Source organism: Littorina saxatilis, linkage group LG2 (assembly GCF_037325665.1).
Source record: "Littorina saxatilis isolate snail1 linkage group LG2, US_GU_Lsax_2.0, whole genome shotgun sequence".
NCBI classification, from domain to species: Eukaryota; Metazoa; Mollusca; class Gastropoda; order Littorinimorpha; family Littorinidae; genus Littorina; species Littorina saxatilis.
The window spans coordinates 18900398-18915349 of NC_090246.1; the positions used below are offsets into that span (position 1 = coordinate 18900398).

Below are 14952 nucleotides of genomic sequence, written 5' to 3' on the forward strand. Positions count from 1 at the left end.
TTTTTAATAAACTGCTTTGGCTTTCCTTCTTTTGGCAAACAAGTAATAATTCCTTGACGTTGCGTCACTGACAAGTTTCCAGTTTCAAATCCAAAATTTAAAGAACGAACTAAAAAGGCTCCAATGTCACCAAAGAAAAATTTAAAGAACTCGATGGTAAAGCCATCGCTGCCAGGACTCTTATTATTATTCATAGCACGCAGTGCTGTATGGGCTTCAATGTAACTAATGCTACCTTCCAACATATCTTTTTCTTCATCATTTAGTTTAGTGGCATTATGAACACAAGTATCAATATTAACATCTGTTACATCATGCTTACTGTAAAGATTTTCATAGAAAAGTTTAGTTTCCATAGCAATTTCTTTATCATCAAAAACAACGGCACCATCATCTTTTTCCAAAAAACACATGCGTTTTGACACAAAGTTTCTATTTTCCAGATTACAAAAATATCTACTTGGCTTCTCACCCTGGTGAATCCATTGGATTCGTGAACGCACCATCATACCCTGCAACTTTTTCTCACGTAATTCCATTAACCTAGAACGCTTATCTTCCAGTAACAACACAAGATCTTGGTCAAGCCTTAATTTTGATTCAATTTCTGTTATTTCATTCACTAACTTTTCTTCTTCTCTATTTTCTTCTTTTTTCTTGTAGCAGGAGTATGAGATGGTTTTTCCACGAATTTCCAACAACAAAGTTTCAAAAAACAACTGATCATTAATAACAAAGTCAATACAATCATGAGACACTTCATTGATATTATCAAAATTGTATACTGGCACCACATACTGTTTCTTTACATCTAAAATAAGCTGTTTAATAACATCCACATAAGTTCTGTCTCTCAAAAGGGAGTTATTGAATTTCCAATACTGCCTGTTTTTCTTGCCAGAGTCCTCTGTCTTAAAACCAACAATAACAATAGAGTGGTCAGAGCGATAACCAGGAATAATCTTTGCATCATTCACATCAGACAGCAAGGCATCAGAAATCAAAATGTAATCTAGGCGACTCTGCTGAAAAGAATTAAATCTTCTCCAAGTGTACATTTTTTTATCTGGAAATATTTCACGCCATACATCAATCAAATCTAAGTTATCAACAATTTCCAAGATAGTCTTTCTACTTTTGGTGCGATTAACATCACTTCTGTAGTTTCTAGCATCAACCTTTGGATTAAGAGTTACATTCCAGTCCCCCCCAATTATAATATACTCATTTCCCATCTGTTCTATCTGGTTAAATACTGAAAGAAAAAAATCTGGTTTATCGCGATCACTCGGACCATAAATATTAGCTAAGGTTATCCGTTTTCCAAAAAATTCTAAATCCAACAACACATAACACCCTGCTGGATCTTTGTTTACATTGTACACCTTGTATTCAAAAGTATTGGTTAACAAAATTGCCACACCATTCTTGTTTGTCTCATTGCCTGCAACAAAACAATTGTACCCCCAGCACGAACGAATAAAGTTTTCATTATCTGCCTTCCAGTGTGTTTCTTGTAGTAAATACACACTGCATTTTTGTTTACGTAAATAGTCAAACACATCTTTTCTTTTTTTGTGGTCACCTAGACCATTACAATTAAAGGTGCAGATCTGAAATGAGTTGGTTGCCATCACTGTAAGATTTTGTTTGTTTCACCAAGTAAATATAATAGCTCTGTATGGCGGTACACAATGTACAACAATACCATATGCAAATCATGAAACAGTTGCACAATGAACACAGCCGAATGTCTAGAGTAGTCAGTGCAAAATCTAATGTCATCACTGCATATTTTATTGTGATTCTGGCATACATTTTACTAACTTTGTATTATGCTGTGTTTCAGTATAAAAAGTGTGATTTTTAATATGATTTCTTCGATTTCATCTATGTGTGCTTTGTACATGATTGCTTACTTGCAGCAATTTTTTTTTACACGCTTATGTGATTATTGTAATTTACTATTTATTACTTACTCCAAAACCCCCATCTCTGTTTTCCAGGAATACGGGCATAGAAAACAACACACTGTTATTTTTGCAACGTACAAATACACCTAAACAAAGTCAAACTAACGGCAATAAGATCAGTTTCTTAACACAAGAAAGTATTAAGATAAGATTTTATCAAGATAAGTTTTGTGTGAATATTTGTTTGCTTGTTCACTTAAAAGACCGTTGGGTCGAAATATCTGTGAATGTATTGTTTTGTCAATAACACACGTTCCAACAACCTACCTTTCTTGTTTTTTGATTCTGAATTTTGGAACGTTGGCAGTCTCTTTGTTTTTGGATTTATTTTAACGGCAATAATACAAAGTAATTGATTTTGCAAAGCATATAATATCGCAAAGTTTACAGGCGAGTAGACGCTGCAACGGGTATTAATTATTATCATGGAATTAAGAACTTCACTATCCCTGAAAAAAGCACTCGTGCGCGCCCATGCACTCATTCCAAATAAAAGTTCAATTCCAAAAATGCTATCAGAATTCGCAAGCCTACTTTAAAAGTGGGGTAAAAAAGAACACATCTCATTGGTATTGTAATAAGTTAGTTTTTTTTTACTGATTGATTGTGTGTGTGTGTGTGTGTGTGTGTGTGTGTGTGTGTGTGTGTGTGTGTGCGCGTGTGTGTGTGTGCGTGTGTGTGTGTGCGCGTGTGTGTGTGTGTGTGTGTGTGTGTGTGTGTGTGTGTGCGACAAACAGACAGACAGACAGACACAGACTCAAGCACACACACACACACACACACACACACACACACACACACACACACACACACACAAACGCACACACCCGGGACCGTTCTTTTACTTGTGTATTTTTCAAAATGTCTGATCAAAAGCTGATGAAAATCCAAAAACATTGACCAAGTAGACTTACATGAATATTACAACAGTAGTTTTTGGTGACAGTTAACAATTGAAAGACATCATACAACACGATAGTGACATTTCTCATAACATTAACAAATCTTTAAAACGTTTTCAAAGTAAGTTTGACATGTATACCTAGATGACATGCGCACCATCGCCAATTTCTCCAGAAAGGTTCTTGTTTTAATACAGTCTTCTTCTTCTATTCTCCCTCTTCTAAGTTGTTCTAAAACGGGTTACTTTGCCTAGAAACGCCCCTGTTGCGACAAACAACATTCTAAGAAAATTAGTTCTTAAAACAAAACAAAAAAGAGGGAGGGGGGGGGGGGGGGGGGGGCAGAAAACAACATGTTTTTCTGAAAAATATGTGTACCATAACTTTAGCAAAATCGATGTGGAAAAATTCGAGTCTAAAGACATTATGTACATGACGACCCCATTTTAAGCACATTTCAGGTAAAACAATAGAATTGTGATGCGTAACAGATTCACTATCACGGGTCTGTATTTCCTCAAATTAGTACAGACCACGCACCAAAGAAGTTTAACACTCGTTAACAAATGTAAAACATTATTCATGGCGTTTATTAATTGAGGGCCGGTTGCTAGAAAAATGTACACACAAACTTGATGACAGGAGGCATTGCATGAACCGCATGTAACTCACGAGCTCTTTGTATTGATCACAATCACACTAAAGTTGTCCTTTTACAATCAATGCCATGTTGGTAGAAGGTAAAAATGTAAAACCGTGCTTCATTAAAGCTGCGATCTTAACTTCGAATCCTACAGTAACCCTTTTTGTTCGTGTTCGTCTCTTGCATTGTTTATTATTACAGGACTGGGTGGCCGAGTGGTAAACGCACTTGCCTCGGAAGCGAGAGGTTGCGAGTTCGACCCTGGGTCAGGGCGTTAGCAATTTTCTTTCCCCTTTCCTAACCTAGGTGGTGGGTTCAAGTGCTAGTCTTTCGGATGAGACGAAAAACCGAGGTCCCTTCGTGTACACTACATTGGGGTGTGTACGTTAAAGATCCCACGATTGACAAAAGGGTCTTTCCTGGCAAAATTGTATAGGCATAGATAAAAATGTCCACCAAATACCCGTGTGACCTGGAATAAAGGCCGTGAAATGTGAATGCTCGCCCTAATAGGCTTGAGGTTTGCTGGCCGATGTGAATGCGTGATATATTGTGTAAAAAATTCCATCTCACACGGCAGAAATTAATATTGTAAAGCGCATTGAGCATATATATGATTATGCGCTATAGCAAATGTCTATTATTATTATTATTATTATTATTATTATTATTATTATTATTATTTCGTCACACGCAAGTGGTTTCAAAGAAAGAAATAAGAAAGATTCGACAGTAGAACTTAAAAAAAGAAACGAAAATAACAAAATAAAAACCCACACGCAAAACAACAGAAAAATGCCACGCTCCACGTAGATTCCTGAGGACATCAATGGCAACATCTGTCTCTTAAATCAAAAATCATCGAAACAATTGCGTCTTATCTGAACAAAATTGCATTTTAAGGCCGCCGTTTCGAATTCCAACACGGCGGCCATTTTTACAATGATTTGAGATTATGTAAGCTTTAGTGACACCCAGAAGAAGTTGCTAACACCTCTCTGTGAGCTGACAAGTTGGCTTGTTCCCCATTTCCGTTGTCAGCTTTGTGCCTACCTATTTTTACAGTGGGTGAAATGGTGATGTGAAAACACAAAATATTATTTTCAGTCATCAGAGAGCCCGAGTTTTCTAGGTATACAGAACATATTAGTTAAACACAGTGGAATCCCCATTTCAAGAACCCCGGCCCCACGCTAGACGTATGTTTGCACGGTAGCATTAAAGAGTTTTGAACGTATGCAGGAATGACAGTTACTTATCAGTAAAAGTTGACGTGAAATGTAATAGATATGTCTGTTTGTCTGTCTGTCTGTAAAAAATTCCATTTCAAACGGCAGAAATTAATATGTAAGCGCCTAGGGCTATATCTAGATTAGGCGCATAAAAATGATCACAATAATAATAATAATTGTCAGTAAGTACTGGTGTCACATGACTGATGTGAACCAGTTGATTGGCTAATGGCGATGCGCTAAAACTGTTAGCGCACTCTTGGAGTGCGCTAACTTTTCCACAGAGCGTATTCTTACGCCCTTTACCTAAGCAAGACTGTGCTCTCATCCTCAGAATTAATTACTGACATGTAGCTTATATTCTCCACAATACCAAATGACCATAAATTCCCTGCTTCTCAATTAAAGCAGAAGTGGTTTTTTTCTGACATATTGCATGTGCCTGTGCCACAGTGCGGCTGCCACTGATCTAAAAATAGAAGCCGCTGTGTAACTTTCATCTAATTCTCGCCGACTTGCATAGATTCTTCTCCTCGTGTTAGTGGCATGTAGCTTATCATCCACATTACCAAATGATGAGTTAATATAAAATTCCCACCCGCTAGCAGAAAACACAAGTGTTATTCCGATAACGTACCAGCTAGACCAGTTTGGAAGACTGACTCGATCGACTGTCATACGTAGCCGCACAGTGCCACTGACTACACTGAAATACGACTGCATCAGTTCAGTAAATGAATGGTTTCCGAATTATTATTTCAAGGCAAGAACAATCGTAATCGAAAACGTGTAGGGTTCAGAACGTTCTTACCATTATAAGACTTATTACCAGCGTGCCTCGTGCGTGCAGACTCAGTCAGTGCTGCATGCAGTGGTTTGATTGCCCTAGCAGACGACATAAACCCCGCTCAGCAAATTAACATGTTGGGCAAATGTGAACGAAAATACGATGGGGATATAATACGTGTAGGGTTCAGAGCATTCTTACCGTTCATATTTAGTATCAGACTCCCCAATGAGTGAAGATACAACACGAGAAATATGCCACATTTGTTTTGAAAATGTGCGAACCGTCGAGTCCCGCGGCTTCGAGTCAATTCAAGGGGAGTCACTCCGCACAGTCAATCCGTCGAAGCTCGACTGGAGGTTTCGAATCGCAAATAATGAAGAGCACAGCCCTTTCTCCGAGTTCAAATGAGGTCTCTCTGAAAGATCATCACTGTTCTGATTAACGCTACACAACAGAAATTAAAATGCGTGTGACGAAAGCACGACACACTTGAGACACCCCACACAAAAGTAGATCTTTACTGTACACGACCTGACCACACAGTTATGCCTATTCAAATGCGCGTTGCAAAATGTGCGCTTGGAATCTTCTTTTTTCTCTGGCGGTACTGACAATATCGTTATTGAAACAATCCCAGTGCACTAAGGGATTTATAGAGCAAATCTCGAAAATAATTATTGAACTCAGCGCTATGCGCTTCGTTCAATAATGAATTTTCTCGATTTGCTCTATAAATCCCTTAGTGCACTGGGATGTCTCAATAACTTAAATAATAATATTAAAAACAAATGTACAGAGAGCCGTACTTGTTCGTTGTTATCAAACTACAAAAGAAGACGCAAATAATAATATAAAAGAACAGAATTAAGAGGGGTAGGACTGGAGTAGGCAGGCAAAGCTTAGGCTTTTACCCAAACGAAAAACGGTGGAGACAGAAACACTGTTCAGCATTGATTCTAATACATATATTTCAAAGTGTGCGGTTTATATTGTAAGAAAACGACGAGCATCACCCACACTTTTTCGAAGTCATTTCTGAGCATTCATGGTCATATCGAATGTGGGAAACGGAAAATTCTCCACAATAAAAATTAAAGTTAACGTTGACAAAAGTAGGGACGGAGCAGATTAAAATGAAATGTAACAAGCACACACATATATTTATGGTGTGACCAAGAAAGTTAAAGAAGGGTTGCGAAGCTTGATCATTCAGACATTACGATCGTTTTAAACTAAATAACATTAAACGGTCCCCACCATTGAAACACATGAAGAATACAGTCAAATTAACCGTGTTAGACAACATAACAGTGATTATATTACAATCACGCTGTTAAAAACAGATTTTGTTCTGTGGGATTTGATTTGTCGCTTTTGCCGTTTATGCACGAAACTGTTCACAACTGCAATCACTGGAATTACCTGCAACTTTGAGCCGATTATAGGAAGAACTACACGGGCATTGGCTTGGGTTTTGTCCACTAGAATCCATGAATCAATCAGTCATTTTGTAAACCAATCAGTCAAGAAAAAAACAACTTGCCTTCCGCCACGGTACTGCAGCAATTGTGCATTACGGCAGTGAGGAGAAACTTCTGAAAGTTGTTTACAATGTACAAATGAGAGGAAAATTCAATTCATTTCTTCATTTTCTTGTTTATTTTCCAATGGTATTACATGAAGAGGAATAAAAGGTCTGAGGACACAATAACCATATTTATTTCAATTAAGTAAGGAAGGGGAAAAAAAGAAAGAACAAGACAGCAGACAAAAATAAGACAAGCTGACTGACTGCTGCATGTCTATCGGTCAGTTGACGGATTGAGACACATGTGTGTCGGTCTTTTCCGAATTTAACATTGCAAAAGACCGATGACCGACGCCCAAGCCAATCCCTGCCCTTTACCATTCAGCAAATGTATATTTATAAGTTAAGTCAAGGCATAGGATCTTGTGGAGCTCAAACTAAAAACAGCAAACGTGCACAAATCAAAAGATGAAACCATCCCAGCTTTGCACACGAGACATATAAACGTCAAAAATAAAACCAAAGCTTAAAGAACACAAATTTAGAGAATCTACATGGACATTGCATGCTAGTAACTAGGCAATAGCATACTAACTGTACATTTAATGGAAACCGAATAAACCTTCGGAGTCCAACGCTACTAAACCTCTTTTCGACAAGGGGTCCAACACTACTAAAACTTCTTTTTCAACAACCATTACATTATCAATCTACATTGCACAGATATATAAACAATAAAATGCTTAACAGATACGAGAGTATCACTGATTCAGACTGAAAGCCTTATCAATGGCAGTCACCCTTGCTATCACTGCACCACACTCTGAAGTGTACCACGTTTCAACACTGCAGTGTTCCACTTTTGAACCCATTTTCTGCATAGTGTGACATAATATGCCCCCCCCCCCACCCCAAAAGGAAAGACATTTTAAAATGGCAGCGCGCTGTTTTCTCGCAGGCTTGGAATATTGCTTGCTTAAGATTATGCGCCTATGTTTTTTTTCTCGCGAAACTGCCCAAAGGGAAATAATCGCCTTTTTTGTTTGTAACCGAGCAGACGTCATTTGTGATTTCGTGCAATTCAGATTTGAAATGATACGATCTGCGAGCAACGGTGAAACGCGGAAAGTAGTGGTTTAAATGAGCTGATTTTGAGTCTTTGTTTTTAATTTTAAGGACATCGTGCCAGAGAATTTGTGTGTTTACTGGGCAGATGGGAATTTTCAAGCAGGGAAGAGAACAGATCGAGAGAAAAGTCCACGGCCTTGTGGACGCCACGGAATGTTAACAGAAGGCGGTGCTGGGAGGATTTAACGGGTTGTTGTGAATGATGCAAACAAAACTCTGAGGGAAATCAGTGCAGAATCCTTCGTTCTATGGGATACAGGCCACTGTTGTGAGGAAGAGCATGATCGTGCGTGGTGATGTCAACAGAAACACTCTAAAGATTTGTGGGCACGGGAACATAAGGATTTAGACTAACTGTTACGGTGACACCCTCCTCACTGCCATGTTCCAATTAGTCACAGTATGTACCAACATCGAAAAAAACAACTAACTACTTCATTCAGAAGTAAATATCACGTGTTTGATTCCGTAACACATAGTGAGCCTGATATTAAACGAAAGTGCTGAGTCTTAGGAACACAAGGGTACCACAATCAAGAGAATAGGTCAAGGAACAAGACGCACGAAGCAATTGAAAACTGTGACATCCGTACTATTATGTATCCGCCAACACCTGGAAGAGACAGGACACAATGAATATTTCACCCTGGCCTGCTCAGTCCCCATCCCTTAGTCCTATTAGGGTTAGTCCTATGTGGTCAGCGCTCAAGAACAAAGCGAAAAACGCATGTTTCGGATGAACAATCCTTGTAGAAAACCTTATTAGTATGTCCTGTGCCAGCTCAAGTGACGTCACAATTGCATCTCATTGTTTAGAATGGCCTTACTCTTCGTGAACTAACTTCGATGATCCACAAAACATTCCCCACATTAACAGAAACAGCTTGGCTGTAGATTGTGTGCTGTGTGCATTCGAGTGGAAGAATACTCCTTACCATACCAGGGTGAAAGCCTTGACAGGTCGGTCGTGGTTTACCTCATGGTTTTCACATGGAGGAAGCTACTTTTAAGGTCAAGGTAGTTGTCACACATCAACGACATTAAACGTAGCGAGATATATGTCGAGCCAGTAATAATAATAATAATAAAGTGTATTTATATTGCGCCTATCCCTTACAAAAAACACAAATATTTGGCTCTAAGCGCATTACAACATGTGTAGAGACTTGGTACAATCAAGTCTGACAAATACAATAACACAATTTACAGTCGGTCTCTTAGGTAAAACTGGGAAAAGCAGCTTCGACATTTAAACACTGCTACTAAAAAAATCCTCTAACAATGCATACTGCTTTACAATATGCATTTATGAATAAATATAGTTAAAGAACATCGAGTTAATAGGAATTAAAAAAGGTTCTTATGATAAAACTATCTAGCGGACGACGAAGAAGAAGAAGAATAAAACTATCAATGTCAATGTATAACAAGTCATTCAACGTAAATGGCCAAAGAACAACAACAAAGCAATGATGAGTTATTCTCAATGGCTAATAACGAGGCAGAACTAAATAGTATCGACACAAGATTAAAACAAAACATATTCCTGGAGACACAATTAGACATGTATCAAATAATCAATATACAGTGCGTATACTTGTGCTATGGGGACAGCAGAGTATTATTTTCTATAGACCTGAATCAGAGTAAGGCACTGAAACACTGTTCTGCGTGTGTGTGTGTGTGTGTGTGTGTGGGGGGGGGGGGGGGTGGGTGCGTGCGTACATGTGTGTGTGTTTGTGTGTGTGTATGTATGTTGGTGCGTCTGTGTGTATTTGTGTGTGTGTGTGTATGTGTGTGTATGTGTGTGTGTCTGTGCGTGCGTGTGTTTACACATATGCGCCTGTCTGAACAAGAACTGTCACTTATAGAACATCGTTTTTGTAAGAATATAAACTTTATGACATTAAAGAAAAGATGTGCAGGTGCAATATTACATACACGTGAAGTCAAACTTGACGATTTATTAAAAAGAGAAAATTTAATATGTACATTCACATAAACATAATTCATGTGAATTTCACATTTTTACAATACAAAAACTAATTTTCTGTTTTTTTTTTATACCACCGGTTGGTGGTGACATTTGTAAATAAGGAACCAAAAAAGATCTAGTCGTAGAGGACTTTGATAACAAAACATGCACAGTTTGCAGCCTGTATGTGGAAACATAACATCTTAGAGAAAGTGTGAGCGAATCCATTCACTCTTCACTACCACATACACTATTGTCTCGCACATGATTCGCAAAGCATAAACCCTTATAATTGTATATTCAAAAAACAACAACACATTCACATTGTTCGTGCTAATGATGAAAAAATGCAAGCTGTATACAAAATTGGTATCCGAAAATTACACCGGAGGAAAAACACATTCGGTAACAAAACAGGTTGAAAAAGGATGACAATTATTGTGTCTGATTCAAGTAACTTACTGCTTTTGACAGGCTCGATAGTATCAACCATTACATTCTTATTTTACCTTTTTTGTTTAACTGCAGACACACAATTTCAGAGACAGTATTTCAAATACCTTCCCCCAAGCACAACATTCGATCATGTGGGATGCCTTAAACATGAGTTACAAAAAGTGCTTACGACAGATTTGTCTTCCCCAAGGGAATATTGCCAAATGTAACACCAGCCAATTTGTGAGAGTTGTATTTTGTGGACACCAACATGAGTCCTTAAATCGTAATCTTAATCAATCATTTGCAAAAAAGAGTACATGATGTTCTACAGTTGGACAGAAACTAATTAAATTCAAACTGCTGTGAGATCGGCAATAGACACATTATTTTCCAGTTTGTGCAGACTGTCAGAGCTTTGCCGTCCTGATAAGATGACAGAATAGGAGCCTTGAATGTGTCTTTTGTGTTCAAGCTAGACTGTATTCTCTGGCGCAGTATCAGGGAGAGAAGATAGGGAAACGATAAAAGCTAGTCTTCGAAAGCCTTTGTTTTTAACATGCTTTGAACAAAACCCAATACGCATTTTGTTTGCGAGAGTTCTGATACAAAAGCTTCCAACTACTTGAATGCTTTTGGTTCTTGTTTCATCATACAACTGCAGAGCATACATAACCTTCAAACGATCTAAAGTCATTTCTCACAAGTCATCATATGACCTTGACCTATTCATTCCACGACTTTGATTTGTTCATCTCTGTAAGTTAAGTCAGGAAATGTGCAGTTATTCCATGGCTCTGAGGTAGTCATACCATGACCTTGACGTAATCATCCCGCGAGCTTCAGACAGTCACCCTGGTACCTTGACAAAGCTATCCTGCGACCTTGACACAGTCGTCCCATGACCTTCACAGACAGTCAACCAACGAGGTTGAACTTTGACTCAGCCCAAACCTTGTCCACACAGTTGCAGGCGAAGCACAGGGTAGAGAAAGATCACAACGACCATCAAGGAGCGTGGAGAATATTGTTTAATTGCGGCTCATGCCAGTGTTCAGCATAGAGGAGGTTGCACTGACAACAGACAGCGAGTGTCACAAGAGATCACACGTACTGCCCGTAGAATGGTACATCTGCATGGCGGTCCACCCAGCGCTGCCGTCTGGTGCGGTAGTGCGTGAAGGGAGGATTCTCCAGGCCAGTGAAATCCAGGTTGTCGAGGACATCGTATGCTCCTGCCTCCGATGCCACCTGTTCACGAGGTAGACCATTGAAACTTTACTCTGCTTGATAGTACATGTCTATGTTAATTTCTTTCTGCTCTTATCATGTCTGCTTGATAGTACAGGTCAATGTCAGGGTGTGTCAAAGAAAATGTTCCATTTTAATGTATAACTTTATTGGACAATAAAGTGTCGTTATTGTAATTGTATATTCTTTCTGCTCTTATCGTGATGCATGCCCTTCAGAATAAACAAATGGACATGGTTACTTCTCATTATACATTTTTAGTCTAAATCATCTTGAATACTCTAACTCCGAAATCTGCAGGGAAAGCGCCTGGTAGAGTAGATTTACTTCCATTCAGCAATGTGCAAAAAAACATTAAGAGTCATTGAGAATTGTTTTCAAGAAGTCATGGTATAGTAAGACGGCGCTGATAATCACATATGTAATAAATGAATATAAAAAACATGTTTTGTCCCATGGCAAATAATGTATATATATCTTGGGTCTAGTTATTTCTCTGTCCTTCAAAGACCAAACATATGTATTATGGGCATGTCCACTGCATTTGAAAGTCAGATGTTGTTATTTAGTTACAAAGCAGCTCTGTCATGAGCACGACACATCAGCATCAGTGAATATAAAGCCTATTTTGTGCGGCATTTTGAAGCATCAGTACCACAGCACTCACCTCTTTCATCCAGTGTGAGAAAGACCGGGTGAAGTTGGTGTGTTTCTCCTCAGCAATGTAGGTGTTGTAGAGGATCAGGTAGATGTATCTCTCCATGAAGTCCAAGCTCTGTCGTCTCCGTCGTTCCCTGATCGACTCGCAGTTGGCTGATTTGATCTGTGGTTTACGAAAAATATTAGAATTTTTGTTTGGTGTTTGCTTAAAAACAAATGTCTTGATTGAACCGGAAAGAGTTTGATCGTCAAAAGTAGCAAAGATGAACAAATTGACGTGAACGTACATTACGGACATAGTTTTGACTCAAACCAGTCTCTATACCTAAGGGGGGGGGATGGGGGAGGGGGGCGGGGGGCGGTCAAACATGCCTATTTGAACAAGACACTAAATGACCTCTTTGGGTGAACGTCCGTGAGTGAATGCATGAATAAGAGTTTAAAAGGCACCAGACGAATTTCTAAGCACAGCAGAAAAATAACTTATTGTGGGCAAGGAAACTGGCGTCCATGAGGTGAAAATGAGAGAGGGAAATAACTTCAAAGAGCCTAATAAGTCTAAAAAAAACAAACCACCAGAAGTAACCCCAACTTACTGTGAGTGGAAAAGATAGACTCCCAAAAGTTAAGGATGAAACTCACCATATTGCGAGTAGAAAAGATGGACTCCCAAAAGTATAAGTGCATGAGAGAGTAAGGTGCAAAGAACAACTCTCAAAGTCCGAGCTACACTCATACCTTGTTGTAAGTGACGAAGATGACCTCCCTCAGGTGAAAGTGCATGGGTGACATGGTTTCAAACAGCCTGTCCAGCACGAAGTCCACCTCCCGTTTCCTCTGGTAACCGTCAGGCAGCCTTCTGACCAGCCGCATCACAACCTGAAATAACAGCCAAATCAGCTCAGAAGTTAAGCTTTGGAACACACACACACACACACACACACACACACACACACACACACACACACACACACACACACACACACACACACACATACACACACGCGCACACATACACACACACACACACACACACTCACACACATACACACACACACACACACACACACACACACACACACACACACACACACACACACACACACGCACACACACAGACTAAGCATGAAGAAGGAATATCATTAATTGTTTATTCAAGTCTAAAACTGAAACGAGTGTGAGATTATGTTTCCCTGTATCAGAGAGATTAACATTCTTTTCTGGCGTGTTACAATGTACAGTTTCCGCCTCCTGCACGTGGGTTTCTTTCTTTCTTTCTTTATTTGGTGTTTAACGTCGTTTTCAACCACAAAGGTTATATCGCGACGGGGAAAGGGGGGAGATGGGATAGAGCCACTTGTTAATTGTTTCTTGTTCACAAAAGCACTAATAAAAAAATTGCTCCAGGGGCTTGCAACGTAGTACAATATATTACCTTACTGGGAGAATGCAAGTTTCCAGTACAAAGGACTTAACATTTCTTACATACTGCTTGACTAAAATCTTTACAAACATTGACTATATTCTATACAAGAAACACTTAACAAGGGTAAAAGGAAAAACAGAATCCGTTAGTCGCCTCTTACGACATGCTGGGAAGCATCGGGTAAATTCTTCCCCCTAACCCGCGGGGGGCACGTGTATTTAACCAGCAACTTCCCGGCGTTAGCATACACCAGGGATCGCGTTTACGCACGATTTGTGCGTATTTGACGCATTTTAAAAGTCGCTGACGCGTTTTTTTTCGCCGCGCCGCGTAAGCCATACGCAAAAATATTGTAACTTTTTCTTGTCTTCACGCAGCGCTTTTGCTCTGACTTAATAATCACCCGATCCTGAAACTGACTATAGGGCTCGAGAAGTGACGACACACATGAAATCTGCGCGTCAAAACTAAAGTCCGTTTCTTTTTGCATCGAAGTATCGCAAACGAACGTAACGAGGGTATTACCAGATAATGTCTTGTCGGATAATGAAACAGACATTAGCTGCTCTCCCATCTCGCGCTTCCAAAAGGCGGAAAGTGTGTCTAGTCGTATTAGAGCGGGAAACAAACTCGCAAGGCCCGAAGGTTGGAGACAGCAGGGGTGTTATTCGACAGGCGTGCGCGGAGTTCGACAGGAAAACTCGCCGTATTTAGGTAAGGAGTGTCTTTAAGTCTTTCGTGCGTGTTTTGTTTGTGTCTGTACGTGTTTTCGTAGTACGCAAAAATATTGGTCCGTGACGCGTTTTTTTCGTTTCGTTGCGTATGACTTACGCGTTTTTTAAAAAGCTAGCGCGATCCCTGATACACAGAAGGCCAAAACGAAAATGAGTCATTCCTACTTCAAATGATCGCTAGTTAAACCATACAATTAAAACTCTTTCTAATTGTGTGCTGTCATCACTTAATTGATTCTTCAAAGATTTAGCTGAGATTTACATTACTTCATGTT

General features: G+C 39.3%; 1 protein-coding gene across 1 annotated transcript in view; it reads right to left on the bottom strand.

The window, feature by feature from the left end:
- Window positions 1-9937: 9937 nt before the first annotated feature.
- Window positions 9938-14952, bottom strand: part of LOC138958411 (paladin-like) — a 184313-nt gene continuing 179298 nt past the window's right edge. The window contains exons 18-20 of the mRNA XM_070329552.1: window positions 13256-13396; window positions 12525-12680; window positions 9938-11857 (exon numbers count right to left, since the gene is read on the bottom strand). Of these exons, the coding sequence (XP_070185653.1) occupies window positions 11711-11857; window positions 12525-12680; window positions 13256-13396 (444 nt within the window). The 3' untranslated portion in view covers window positions 9938-11710. The remainder of the gene's footprint in view (window positions 11858-12524; window positions 12681-13255; window positions 13397-14952) is intronic.